A 15,287-nucleotide genomic window follows, 5' to 3' on the forward strand; every position below is an offset into this window, starting at 1 on the left:
GTTGGCCGGTCGGGACTGCACGCGCTCCCTCTCCAATTATTGTCTGTCAATCATGCGCAAGGAGGGAGAGAGAAAGAGAGAGACTGAACTTTTAGCCATTTAACGTCCAAACATACCAGGAATCAGGCCACTTATTGGGAAAAAAGACTAATTATCTCACACAAATATAGATGGAACACAAGCACGTGCGGTAAAAACATCTTGTTCCTTCACCTGAATACAAAATAATAATTCATCCTGTGCAAATCACATCATCAGTGCATTTGTCTTTACTCAATATTTCTTCAAACCGTTTGCGTATTAGAAAACTATTAAATTAAAATTAAAAACCATTACATTTGGGTCTTTAATTTGAGTTACATTGCTGCCCATCGTGAAGACTTTATTCCACATTTACTTCACTAATCAACGTTTCTTTAAAGCGTTAACATCAATTATAACACTAAAAGACTTTGTAGTTTTGCTCCACTTCTGCTGGTGTGTTGCACATGCAGTGACAATTATAATAATTTTATTTAACGTTATTTTTATTTATTTATTCATTTACCAGATATTCATTATTTGTCCATTTCTGCCAAGCAAGGGCCATTATGGAAAATAAAGTGACAGCTGAGAATAATATTCTATAGGAAAGTTTTGGAAAAATAATCTATAAATGTGCTATTATACAGCCTATTTATTTTAGATAGATGTTATGTTTCTGTAGATTTTGCACTGATGATTAAACATCCATAAATTACAGAACAGGCCTGGCTCCAATAAGCCTGACTATGAGTGTAGATATATGAATCTTGCATAGATATCTTTGTGATTTTCTGGTCGGGGGTTCCGCCTCTGAGGTTTTATGGAGGTTGTGCGCAATTGGCTGAGTCAAAGCTTTATTGGAGACTCCGCCCCTGAGCTTGACAAGCCTGGCCCCGCGCTGTCAGCCACAGTTACGTGTTGCTTTAAGTCCCAGCGGACGGAGTTTACTCCGACAAACACCAACCAAAAACTGGAGAGGACCTGCGGCACCAAAAAGAGACGGGGAGCACATTTTTCCAAAGAGGCGTGAGCCAGCTGCGGACACTGTGGATAAAATAACACCACAGGCAGAGGTACGGATTGTTTATTTTATTGTCACTAAGTAATGCTTCTGAGATTAGTGATAAAACCGTACTGGCCTGCGGAGGTGTATGAAGAGTGATGTGGTAGTAAATATGGTGGGTGGGGATGATTTTTTTTTTTTTTAATATCTTAAAGTTGCATCACTCCTTGCACCACAGGAGCAGTTTGCACCAGCCTGCACAACAACTTTGCTTTTAAAATATTAACATGTGATGTTTGCTTGTTGCAGGTTTCCAGTGTCAAACTCGACTTGATGTGCAGGAGAAGAGAGGAATTAAAGTCAGAAGAAGAAAACCCGTAAAGCATTAGTCTCCTGCTGTACATGGACACTGTGAAGATCTCGTAAAAGGACAAATATTTCTGTATCCTTTCCCTGGATATCGATCGACTCTTCAAAAAAAAAAAAAAGCGCGCTACAGAGAGTTATAGAGATGGATGTGGCGGCTGATCAGCCCCGATGGATGCATCACCACGCCGTGCTGAACGGACAACACCCGGACTCTCACCATCCCGGCCTGGGGCACAACTACATGGAGCCCACGGCTCAGCTGCTGCCTCCGGATGAGGTGGATGTTTTCTTTAATCACCTGGACTCACAAGGAAACCCGTACTACCACAACTCTGCCAGGGCCAGAGTGTCCTACAGCCAAGCGCACGGTAAGATCCCAAACGCAGGGTCAAACTTTAACAAATGTCCTGAAGATAGTGACTTATTGTTGGCTTTTTTTGCATGAAAAGTACGACTTGTAAAGCAAAATTGTTTTCTTTTTGAAATATAATCGCCAATGTGGTTTAGTGGTTGTTTGTTTTATGATAACACTGAGGTAATTTTACACATTTTTTGAGTATTGAACATTAAACATGCAAACAGTTTTCTGCTGTTTGAAACGTTAAAATGTGGTTTAAAATGTGAACACATTTCCTGCCTTCATGCACAGCTTATTTATTGTTGTCACATTTTTTTTTTTATATTTGCCCACAAATTCTATAAAGTAAAATATATCCTGAGATTAAACTGATAACGTAACTGTGCAAATCAGATCTGAATTTTTATATGATCATTCAAGTGCGGGGAATAGGGATGTAAATTATGTGTTGTTTATTAATTTAGTCTGTATTTGCACATTTAAATCAGGACAGTTAACCTTGATATCTTGAAAACTTGCATGCAACAGAAAACACCACACTTATATTAAACGCTGAATCAGCCTGTCAACATTTCTGTAATACATGTTCTGCTGTTTGATTATTTCACAGCTCGTCTGACGGGGACTCAGGTTTGCCGGCCTCATCTCATTCACAGCCCGGGGATTTCATGGCTGGACGGTGGGAAAGCAGCCCTGTCGGCTCACCACCACAACGCCTGGGCCGTAAGCCCCTTCAGCAAGCCCAGCCTGCACCACCCGGGCTCCGCGTCCCCCGGCGGCCTCTCCGCCGTCTATCCGTGCAGCAGCAACTCAAACACGGTCTCCGCATCCTCGTTAACGCCGCCGTCCCACTCCAGCCCCCATCTGTACCCTTTCCCCCCAACACCACCAAAGGACGTATCGCCGGACCCGGGGGCCGCGTCTCCCTCGTCCTCCGCCACCAGAATGGACGAGAAGGAATCTATCAAATACCACAGTTCGTTACCGGAGGGGATGAAGATGGAGGGTTCAAGTCCACTGAGGAGCAGCTTGGCCTCCATGAGCGCTCAGACGCCCTCCACCCACCACCCCATACCGACATATCCCAGCTACTCTCTGCCAGCGGCCCACGAGTACGGCGGCAGTCTGTTTCACCCCGGCAGCCTGCTGGGAGCTTCATCCAGCTTCAGCCACAAGAACAAAGGCAAGACACGGTCCTGCACCGGTGAGTCCCCCTGGAAGCACGGGAGATAGTCCTGTATGCAGTATAATCTTAAAAAAGAAGAAGGCTGTCAGTGAGTTTATATACCGGCCTAATCTCATCTCTGTAGTTTGATTTGAGTCATTGGAAATTAAATTAAATTAAATTAAAACTAAAGATAGCTCCTGTCAAGCAATTAATATATTTCTAAAATGCCATGGCTGACTGTAGTCTATTGGAGGTAATATTTGTCTATCTGTGGTGCAAAGATAGGCTTATTGAACTACAGCTTTCCTTATACTATATTTATAATTTATGTACTAATCTGTCCATAATCCTATAAGATGATTAATGATTATTTCACCTTTTATATCTTTTTTTCATATGATCACAAACAAACATAAATAAATAGACTCTACTGCCTTTTAAAGTTAAAGTCGTTTATTAATGTTAGGGTATATAAAGCAAATATAGTATAGGATTAACATCCCACAATTCTTAATGAGCTAATTAAATTATATTTAAAAAAGACATTTTAAAGTATTTAAAAGAACATTTACTGATGAGAAACTCTTGATGAGAAACGGTTTTTCACAAATGCAGCCTGTCAGGAAAGATACACTTCTGTTATATCAACATTATATCATTTACTGTTTAAATTATAAAGCCTGTAAAATCAATTTAATATATTCCAAATATAACCAGATTCATTTATTTTGTGCAGGACTTTAAACGCAGCCAGGCTATTGCAATGTGCAGTCTATGATTTGAGCATCAAGATGAATATATCATTTTCCAAATTGTGTTAGAATAATAACAGATAAAAAATAATGATGTTTAAAAAACAAACAAACATGTATATAAATGGTTTCAGAGTCGACTATTCTCCAACACAGAGCCACTTTGATAATCCTCTTTTGTTCACCGTGACTCTGTAATGATGCCTGAGCTGGCTGCAGCAGACTGGTGAACTGGATCCAGCCCAGAGGTGTGAAAGGAAGATCCGCAGGCACACAAACCTCAGTATTTAGGCTGGGAGTCGCCTCTCTGTTACATAAGACATTAATACATTGTCCTGATTGTTATTTGATTACAGAGCAGGAGACTCCCAGCTTCAAGCCTGGTTGTGTTTAACCAGTTTATGAACGGGAGGGTGACCTAAACTCACTGTAACTGACTTGTTTCATGAAACAAGAGCTGACAAGTTTATTGGCCATATACTGTATTTTTATGACTTTAATGGAATCGCAGGTTACATGAAAGTGATTCATGTCATTAAGTTAAAAGTTAAAATGACCCAAATTATTACTTTTTTAATATTGTGGTCGTTTGCTTCAGGATTTTGGAAGGTTAAATATCTTGGTTCATTTTATAAAGAATAATTAAATGGCCTGAATTTTAGCTTTTTTTTTTTTTTTTTTTTAATGAAGAACTGATGTTGGATTGATGCGTGAGAAATTGAGTGTGAAAGTACTGGAAAAACAAACTTTTCTTTTAACTTTTAGCTGCTTTTGTACCTCTGATAATGCATACCTTAGAGTCAGTGGGTATAAAAGTTAAATAATATGCTCTTTAGTCTATAAATGAAGGTCTTGTTTGTGTATCGCTGAACTAAAACTCACAAAGAATTTCAACCAGAAAAAATCCTGTTGAAATCTAATTTGTCCACACACACACACACACACACACACAATTAATTCAAGTAACATAATCAGAACGGTCAGTGAAGCTAATAAAAATATATCTTTACAGTTTGGCAACCATACACACAATGAACAAATTAAGCGAAAGAGCTCAACGGTTAGATCTAAAAAGTGGGAGCATTTTGTTTCCCCGCTGAGTATAAAGTTTGATTTTACAAATGTAAATGTGCGTTTTCTTACAGAGGGCCGCGAGTGTGTAAACTGTGGAGCCACCTCTACACCTCTGTGGAGACGTGACAGCACCGGACACTACCTGTGCAACGCCTGCGGGCTCTACCACAAGATGAACGGCCAGAACAGACCGCTCATTAAACCCAAACGCAGACTGGTGAGTCTTGACCACTGCATGCGTGCATGCATATGTGCGTGTGTGTGTATGTTTGTGGTGGGGGTTAGTAAATAAAATGAGTGTAAGGTGGAGGGAGACGGGGAGGAGGCACAATTCCAGGAAAGTTATATTTTCCCAATCAGTTTCCAGGAATTGTGTTTCCCACTCACCTCTTGCTCCTTCAGCTCAGGCTGTTAGCAGAGTGGGACTATCTGTGTTGTTTCTGTTATCATTATTACTGCTACTTCTGATACTGTCATTGATAGCGGGGCCAGCACACCATCCCTCAAAACAACACAGTGCCTCGCTGACACCCTATGGCTCGCAGTGCTGCCATGTGTTGCACTGAGTTATTTTGTTTAGATATGCGGGGAAAAGGTGCAAAGTAAAGGCATGTTTTTTATTGTGACATGTGTGGTGGGCACAAAATTGACGCATTTTTCAAATAAACTAAAGGATTAAGTGTTCCTGAGAAAATTCCCCTTCTTCTAAAGCTGAATAAACCATTAAAAAGCCATTGGATTATCTGAAAATGCAACGTGACAAAGCTGAAAACAGGGCTGTTGTTCTTAGCTCGTGAAAAGTTGACATTTTGTGGAGATTTATGGTTTTCAAAGGAGAGTCTGTCTCACTGCAGAGAGTCAGATCGGCTTTGGTTAAAGTCAGATATTTCCCATCATGAATTGCTTTAGACATCAGTGTTGCTGGGCAGAAGGTCAGCAGTCACATCCCCAACTTCATGTCACATACTGAGCACTTTAGAATTGCATAAGCCATTGTTCAAAGATTCAATACCTGGTCAGGGGAGTCGCACTTTTAAAGGGTGAAATCTGATGTTGAATAAGTACTTTAAATCTAAGCACTTTAAATATTATTTAAGTGAATTATCATTTTGACCCAGCAGCAGCAACTTTGGCTGCTAAAATAACAGCTGACATAAAAAAAACATTCCTACTAACTGATAATAATAACTGATAGCTCGTAATATTTTCAAAGAAAAGCAAATATCTTTGCAGCCTCAGTGTATTGATGTAATTCTCTGCAGCAGTTGTGTTTGCAGGAGGCAGCTGTGAAATGAAGACCGTATTTGTAGAGTCAACAGACTCGTTAAATCAGCAGTAGCTAATAAACTGCAGTGTAGGTCTACCAGATTTTTAAACCAGGATATGTGGAAACGGTTTGTTACATTGTTTGATACTGAAGGAACTCTGGACCAATGTAACAGGACTGCAAAATAAGAATAAAAATAAAAATACAAGCAATTATTCTTATAAAATCTGTATATTAAGTATTTTATTCTAAACTGTCATCAAACAACAAATTTAAGTTAACGCACGTTTCTTTGAAGGAAAGAAGGTTGAGAAAAAAGGTCAAAGTATAAAGACAATTTGAATAAGAAAGATGTTATACGAACATGTAGCGTCAGCCATGAAAAAAGGCAAAATCGTTTTTTTCACCCGTGTCGAATAAAAAGATTTCGAGGCTGTTTGCGTCGACACATGCGGGCTGTTGAGACTCTATACAGACGTGTAGAGCACAAAGGCAAACTGTCTGTTTCACACAAAATATATGGGCATTTATTTCAGCGTCTTTCAGCTATAAAAGCGTATACGGCCATATATCAGGCCTGGTTTCCGTATGGCTCGGCCGGGGCTCAGTGCTCCAGTGAGCCTTGTGTTCAGTGGCAGCAGGCTTCCAGTTGTTTCCTCTCCGGATATCTGACCGGTCCAGATAAAGCAGCGGGGCCAGCGCCTGTTTCCTCCTGCGGCCTCCTGACTAACTATAGGCTCAGACCTCATTTTCTGGTGGTCAAACTCTCCATCCATGACACAGAGAGTAGGGCAAGGTGAAAAAAGAGTTTAAAATAGAGGATTGGGAAAGTTAAGGAAGCACCTTAGGCACCGTTTTCTTGACTTTCACTGTATTCATAGAAAAAAAAGAACTTTAGGGAAAATAATGACTGAAGATAACCATTTTGTGTGTGTGTGTGTTTTTTTTAAAGATTTTTAAATTATTGCAACATTTATGAGTGAGGGTGCAGATTAATGTCTTAATTTTCTGTGGTAATAGGTCTAACTCAATTAAAAGCATGAAATAATCAGGTGTGAAGAACCCATCAGGGTTGATGTGACACTCTGGACTCTTCACTCATCATATTAAACTAGTTGAGCTTTGTATATGTGAACTGAGCATTTGAAATAATAAATGTACTGCATCAAATTAATGTTCCCTGTGAGAGATTTAAATTTAATATCTGATGTCAGAATATTGCAGAAGTAACTCCCATCATATCATTGAACGTCTACAAATCTTTCACCTAAAGCTGAACTGATTAGTTGATTAACCGATTTGTCAGTCAGCAGGGGATTAATTGGCAACAATTGTGATGAATGAGTAATAGAGGAAGTCATTTTTAAAGTAGAAATGGCTAAGATTCACTAGTTCCAGCCTCTCAAATGTGAATATTTTCTGGTTTTCTCACTCTTCTATGATAGTAAACTGAATATATTTGGGTTTTGGTTGGACAAAACAGGATATTTAAAAATGACACCATGGCACTGGGAACTTGTGATGGGCCTTTTTAGACCAAACGATTATTGAATTAATTGAGAAAATAATCAGTAGATTCATTAACATGAAACTGTTTAAATCAATAGAATAGAAAGTTGAGCTAATTTCATATATTGTCTTGAATGTAAATATTCATTAACTGTACTGTTCTTTGCTGCTACTGAGCTCTAATCAAAGTCCGATTGATATTTTTCTTCACAGTCTGCTGCCAGACGAGCAGGCACCTGTTGTGCTAACTGTCAGACGACCACCACCACACTCTGGAGGCGCAATGCAAATGGAGACCCGGTGTGCAACGCCTGCGGCCTCTACTATAAACTGCATAACGTAAGTCTTTGACTGCTGATCGCCAAGTTGGGCCCGTACAAAGCTGGCAGGGTCAAGTAGACGGGAAGTAGGCAGGCAGGTTACACTGATTGTTGAGGGATAAGAGAGGCAGAGAGAAGAGAGAGAGTGAGGGTTGTTTTACTCTCAGACGTTGCTGTTTTCTTTCTTTGTGCTTTATTGTTTCCATGGTAGGCGTAATCCCCTCGAGAGTCACAATGGTGGGACTGTTGTTGAGTGGAACTGCCACAAGTCCAGTCTCCGTATGAATAGCATTAAGACTGGAGGCATCAAAAAGACTATAGACACTAAAGATGTGTATTTTCAAAGGATGAGTGTGATGATAATCTATATTTTTCTTAATGTCAACATATCCCATGAAAAGACCAAAACCAATAATGACTGAAGTATTACCTGTGGGACCAAAGTCTAATTTATATTTCTGTGTTGTTGTCCAAAAACTATTAAAAACACATCAAGCAGCCACACAGTTGCATTGCTCATGTTCCTTTGTTATGATGAACATCAGCATTGTAGTTTATTTGAGTCGATCCTACGAACACTGTCCTGCTGCTGTAAATACTCCCTAGAGCACTAATTGTGTGTTAATCCGCTGCTGAAAATAGTCCCAAACAAATTCACAATTTTCTCCTGTTTTAGAAATGATGGTTAAAAAACTACAGTGCCCAGCTATTTCAGGAAATTATTTAGCCTTCTTAAAAAGTGAGATAACATATTTGTGAAACATTTTTAAAGTTTTAGGTATTCAGTAGGAAGCAATGAGCTCGGAGCTGAGAGCCACAGACAGGGTAGGGCAGTCAGAACATATTCAGAGGTGGGCAAACACCTAGATTTGTTGACAATATCAAAAATATAGGAAATTGTGTGCTTCATCCTTTAAAGACGTATCAAAGTATCTAGATATGACACAACCTATAGGTAGAAAAATGTATTTGATTACATACAAGTTCCAGATTTCTGGGTTTGAACCTCAGAACTTTCTCTCCAAACTTAAAACACATCACTCACCTCCTAACTTCTCCCTCTCTATACAGGTGAACCGGCCTCTGACCATGAAAAAGGAGGGAATACAGACACGCAACCGGAAAATGTCCAATAAATCCAAAAAGACCAAGCGGGGCAGCGACTGCTATGAGGAGTATTCCAAAAGCATGCACGACAAGAGCTCTACCTTTAGCGCTGCCTCCCTGGCCGGACACATGTCCATGGGCCACTTGCCACCTTTCAGCCATGCTGGACACATGCTTCCCACGCCCACCCCGATACACCCATCCTTTGGCCACCCGCACCACTCTAACATGGTGACGGCTATGGGTTGAGAGGGGAGTTGGGGAACCTATAAGATGGTTATATGAAGGGGGATGAGGGTCTCACTAAAGGACAGTGTTGTGATGTTTAAGACATGCAGTTTGTGTGTCTTCATCTTGATTGTCTCTTGATTGATTATGCCAATGGTTTGTTGGAGAACAGATGTGTTGTGGGAGGAAAGGACCTTTTTACTCCTTATCTATAGGTACCGATTTTGATGGAGGAAGACAGAGAGAGAGATTCTGCCTCCTGTCTGCAAGGCACACACATGTAAACACAAAAAAATGTCATTGCACCTCAGATTTACTCCAACAGTCCACACTGACGGCATGACTGCAGTGTGGTTCAGTGTGTGCCGAACAGGTTTATAACAACTGTGAATATTGTAAATATGTGAGACTGAAGGGGACGTCCCAGACAGAGCAATCCCCTTCACAACATTAAATGAAAAATGCTGGATTTTTTGCTCATGGACGATTTTAAAGGAATTTTCACAAAAGAAAACAAGCAAACAAAAAAAGGTTTATGAATTCCAATTTGACACTGTTTATTATAATTCTTGTTATTATAATTATTGTTATTATTGTTATTCAGATAATTTATTTTCACTGCCTTTTTTTTCTTTACCTATATCACCTGAATCATAATATGGATACTGTTATCCCAGTTATTAATATATTTTTAGCTGAAGCGCTTTCTCTGAGCTGGTCAACATTTATACTCGTAAGAAATAAAGAGATCAAGTTCATTATCACATCTGCTCCTTCTATTCAATATTTAAAATTAATTTGGCTAATTGTGCCATACTGGGACAAGGTATGTTGAATTTGACAACACAAGAGGTGTACATTTTACAGAGAGAAATAGCTCTCTTCACGTAGGCACTATTTCAGGTTCAGTCAATACAAGCTACAACATCAGTAGCATCTATTTGTTTCTTTGTACTAATATAATTAAATATCTTCAGTGTATCAGAAACACTGCTGCCTCCTTTACATCCCTGTTTGTCTCTGGAGCAACAGATTAAAGAAATAGTTTGACATTTTAAGAAATACATTTATTCATTTTCTTGCCAAGAGTTACATGAGACAATTGATACCACTCACATGTCTGTAGACTAAATATGAAGCTTTGCCAGCAGCTGGTTAGCTTAGCTTAGCACAAAGACTGGAGACAAATTGAAACAGCTAGTCTGGCTAGTCTGACAAACCTAACTCAACTAACATCCTGGAGTCCCGGAGGTTTCTGCAAAAGGCCAAAAAATAGTTCAGCATATGACACATGACTGTTAAGCCACAACATGTCAGCTTTACACTTTGTTTTTTGTATGGATTAAACAAACAAGAGTTGTTGATCAGTGGATTTTGTTACCTTTGGACAGAGCCAGGCTAGCAGTTTCCTTCTGTTTCCAGTGTTTTTGCTAAGGTAAGCTAACCCAATGCTGGCGGTAGCTTTATATTTACTGTACAGACATAAGAGTGGTATCAATCTTCTAATTTCACCCGTGACAAAAAAGTGTTAAAGCTTATCTCCTAAAATGTTATACTATCCTTTTAGAGTTTTTTTAGGGGATGAGCCACGTTATTTTTACACCTTCACCTGCTCCACGGGTGATGCTAATGTCACCATGTGAGGAACACCTTTGCAGCTGAATGATAAATGCTGTGTATAGTACAACCTTCTATTAGCCTGTATAACATGGCTTTTCATCAAATCTTCTACCATCCCACCAGAGTCAGAGAACCCATTTTTACTATTTGCTACCTGTAACAAGAAGCTGAAAATCTGGTGGCCATTGAATACTGTTGATAATAAAGAAACCATAGAAAACTGCAGAGATGAGTGAGACAACTTATTTTTCATCTGGTAATATTCTACACATGTAATTTTTGATTAAACACGATTAAACATGGCATTAATATCTAAAAAATATCAGTTTTATTGTCTAACCAGGGCACAGAGGAGCTTTTGTAACACACACACTCATCGATCTCCTCGGCTGCATAATGAGGCGTTCCTCTCCTCTCCTTTCAGGACAACCTTTGTAGTAAATCTCAACAGAACAATATCAATGTTTTCAGGTTTCCCCTCTAACACTTGTTTTCCACTTTCTAATAAAAGGGTCACTTCATTAGGCAGCGGAGATTAGTGCTGTTGACAGAAATTGAGCGGGTTGAACCATATGTTCCCACAGTTACTTAACCAGTTGCATCTGCTCATTGGGTAATACTCTTATGAAATTGGTAGTATCAGCTTGTTACATGATGCTATTGTAACAGTGACATAAGATTTTTCCTAAAAGACCATACCAGTGTGTCGTCATATTCAAACCCTTTTGTAACAGATTACATATGTCGTACATCGCTGCCAACCATGTGTTTATCTCCTTTCCCAGCTGATATTGGATTTCTGTCAAAGCTCTAAGTTATAAAAATCAATCTACAACATCAAAAAATTATTGTATGGTAGTGCAGTGAGAAAATCTTTTAAATCATGTCAGGTCTTACCTGCATTACCACAAAACAATAACTGCAGTTTTGATGTAAACCAAAGATAAAGGTGTTCACTATTCGCAAGTTTAAATAATCTGAATGTTGATTTTAATACCGTGACAAAGTGCATGGAAACCAGGGGAAGCCTGCCTGGTATTTTTGTAAACTATATGATATGCATTTAGTGAATGGGCAGAAAACACGCAAAAACATGCTGTTTTTTAACAACTCACGATATATAAGTAACAGAAAAGACAAAGCAAAACTAAACTTAAAAAAGACGTTAATAGGTTTATTGGAAAAAAAATAGAAGTAAATTTGATATTACATACATTCATCTTTATATACATATAAAAAATACAGCTACATCATTTATACAGACACATATATTTAACTATTTAAACCTTTTACTAAGAGAACAACAGGAAGCAGCTAGGGACAGAAGAAAAAACTAAAGATCATTTGACTAATTTTATGCCACCCAAAATCCACCTTTTTCAAACGTGTCCTCCGTATTTCTTATCTTGTGAATCAGTTTCTCCATAAGTTGTACTTGTTGAATAGTACTTTTCCAGCTTGTCAAGTCTGAGGTCTTTTTCCACCGTCTTGTGATTTGCTTCATTGCTGTGACTCTCAGGATTCTAAACAATTTTCATCTTCACTAAATCCAATTGGGGATTTTCCCAGTAGAATATGCTCTGCTGCAAAAACTCCACCTTGGTGTGCCTCAGTCTCGTCTCTGGCACAGATTTTACTTGTGAAGTGTCTGTCTGTGTGTTTAGGAGTTTCTCAGAAGGCTAAAGCATGGCTCTGCCTCGAGGCTACAGCAGTGAGCCTTGAGATGACAAAGGTCGACCCAAGTGCAGCATGCAGCCTCCTCTCAAGACTTCCCTGACCTCTCACCCTGGAAGCACTTACTCTGTCATTCTCTCAGGCCCTCCCACACTGCACTCAGACTTATTCACAGACCCTTTTAAAATGTCACGTCCTCCCTGACTGAAAATATGACACAGCGAAAGAATGAGACTTTCCCCGTAAAGAGGAGATGAAAAGCGGCCAAGTAGTAAGAGTCGCTTTGGGGACTGGGTGGGTGTCCTAAATCCGCTCACGAGTGAGATTCATAGCTCCCACCTTTGTGTGCTCACCCTCCTTCTTAGACCGTTTGTTTTTCTACCAAACTCAATCAATGGAATCAAAAACAAAGCCAGAAGTGACTTCAGAGGAGTGAGTTAGCAGAGAGATGGTGATAAAGGAGATGAAAGGGGAAAGGAGCAGAGTTTTATCCTGTTCAGAGCCCTAATAATGATGAAGGGATGGGGCATCTACCAAGAGCGGGAGAAAACAACTCATCCACATTACTGTCAGGATCCTGGGATGTCAAAGTTAAGGTCATGTACATCAAAGAGGGCCCAGTAAACTCAGAGACAGATTACACACAAGTTAAAAAATCCTTTAGCTGGTGTCAGTTGTAGAAAACCTTTACAGCAGAAAATCAGATTCCATAAAGTTGGAGTAAAGCATGTAACATATTGCAGAGATCACTTAGGACCCTGCAGTGGTTTTGATGGAGAATTGAGTTCACGTGTGTTGCTCTGTTTTGATAAACAAATTATTTCCTATTAAAAGTCCAGTGTGTAGAATATAGTGGCATCTAGTGGAACGGACTTGGCAGAAATGGAATATAATATTCATAAGTATGTTTTAATTGGAGTTTAATCACCTTAAAGTAAGAATTATTATGTTTTCATTACCTTAGAATGAGTCCTTTATATCTACATAGGGAGCAGGTCCTCTCCCATGGAGGCTGCCATGTTTCTACAGTAGCCCAGAGCGGACAAACCAAACACTGGCTGTAGAGAGGGCCTTTTGTGTTTCGCGGCCACCGTAGGTTCTTCTACATGCTTGGAACCTATTCAGTAGGTTGCAATCTGCAACCTCACCGCTAGATGCCACTAAATTATACACACTGGTACTTTAATTGAAATAAGGTCTTGCTCTGATAAGTGAATATGTAATAAATCAGTTTTAACGCAGTGTTGTGTCTATAATTTTTAAACACAGTGGTTGATTATTATTATTGCATAAATTTAACACTAACCTTAAATCTACTATGAGTAAGTATGAGTATGTATGTATGAGTTTGAGTAAGACCCAGTGAGATTCTTATCAAATGCAGTAGAAATTACAAATGTGGCCAAATAGTTAAGGCACATCCCACATATCTATAACTCAAAGGACTTTGTGTCATATTCTACTACTACAACTATCATCTGTCAATGGGCAAATATGCAACAACAGCAAAAAAATAAGAATAAAATACTTGAAAGCCAGCTTAAAATGTGATAGCCTATATCTTAACAAGCTGATAGTTAAACACAAAAGTGAAGAGTAGGAGAATTTTAGTAACCTAAGTATGATGAAATTAGATGAAAAATGATGCTGACTGTGCACTGAGCAGATGAACAGATGACTGTCATGTCTCATGTTGGGGACTGTTGAACGAAACTGTAGGTTTTAGATAAATATTCTATGAAAAAGAAAGTTTTATACGTTGTAAAGCAATAATAAAAACTGGGACAAATAACTTATAATGTAAGGGCAATCATTTTGGCAGAAAACTTAATAAAAAAATGTAATAATTGTATTAAATGCCATAACTATATCTTTTTGGGGGGTTTTCTTAAGGCTTTGCTCAAATTAAGCACTGCTCTCAGTGACAATCGAATACTTTAAACTGTATTGCTTCTTTGCAACTGTTGGGTTTAAATGCAGATAATTATGCTACTCAAAATGTTAGGAAGTCTGTAGAATAGCATATATATAATATCCATTGCTAACAGTTAGGGGTGCATCAAAATTGGTATTGTTAACACATTCAGTCCTGGGGCTGTGCATGGTGAAGTCATGCAGCACCTCTACTTGTTGCGTAGCTTATTGAGCATTGCACCACCTAAACAACTGCATGACCCTGATTACGAAAACTATAACCACAGTCTCTTCACTCTCATCCCCGGGGTAACAATGAGTCAAATAAACCTATGATGTGGTCATTTCATTTTCAACCACATGGTCTCACACTGCACTCTTGGATGACCACCGAATGTGTGATGTGTCACATCTGCACCAGTGGGACTTTTTGCTCTGTTGCAATCTGGGACATGCTTCAGTGAGATTTGTGTTTCATACACAAAGGTTTTGTCTCTGCTTAAGAGCACCAAAATACACAAAAAACCAGTATGAGGGAAAGATAGTGATCGTTAGGATTATGTGAAAGAATCTGCTGTGTCCCACAGGAGACATGAACGACCCGTAACTGACAAAACTTTCATATCCACAGAGACGCGCTGACATACTCTCACTGGGTCTAAACATGAGTGTGGTACAGAGTTCTAGTTTCCACCAAGGTACCTAAAGTCTTATTAAACACCGTAAAGTAGGAGTTACCCTAATGTCATGATCAAAATCTTTTTTAGTGTACAATGAGATAAAGCTTCCTTCAAAACAGGAATAGAAATATGTACAGGAAACGGTTATGAGGATAAATTATGACACAAAGACTCTTGAGAATGTGCCCCCATGTAACCATGCTGGTACAGGTATGCACAC

General features: G+C 39.1%; 1 protein-coding gene across 1 annotated transcript; it reads left to right on the plus strand.

The window, feature by feature from the left end:
• The first annotated feature begins 849 nt into the window (after window positions 1–849).
• gata2b (GATA binding protein 2b) lies at window positions 850–11,024 on the plus strand. Its single transcript, XM_044349284.1, has 6 exons — window positions 850–1,097; window positions 1,337–1,764; window positions 2,365–2,958; window positions 4,820–4,965; window positions 7,738–7,863; window positions 8,916–11,024. The coding sequence occupies exons 2-6, from the start codon at window positions 1,539–1,541 to the stop codon at window positions 9,198–9,200; spliced, it is 1,377 nt and encodes a 458-aa protein (XP_044205219.1). The 5' UTR covers window positions 850–1,097; window positions 1,337–1,538; the 3' UTR covers window positions 9,201–11,024.
• The last annotated feature ends 4,263 nt before the right edge of the window (window positions 11,025–15,287 follow it).

Source organism: Thunnus albacares, chromosome 4 (assembly GCF_914725855.1).
Source record: "Thunnus albacares chromosome 4, fThuAlb1.1, whole genome shotgun sequence".
Classification (NCBI taxonomy): domain Eukaryota; kingdom Metazoa; phylum Chordata; class Actinopteri; order Scombriformes; family Scombridae; genus Thunnus; species Thunnus albacares.

Coding starts and splice junctions, on each gene's coding strand:
- gata2b (XM_044349284.1), top strand. CDS start 1,539: ATGGATGTGGCGGCTGATCAGCCCCGATGGATGCATCACCACGCCGTG. Junction 2,959..4,819: donor CAAGACACGGTCCTGCACCG/GTGAGTCCCCCT, acceptor GTTTTCTTACAG/AGGGCCGCGAGTGTGTAAAC. Junction 7,864..8,915: donor TCTACTATAAACTGCATAAC/GTAAGTCTTTGA, acceptor CTCTCTATACAG/GTGAACCGGCCTCTGACCAT.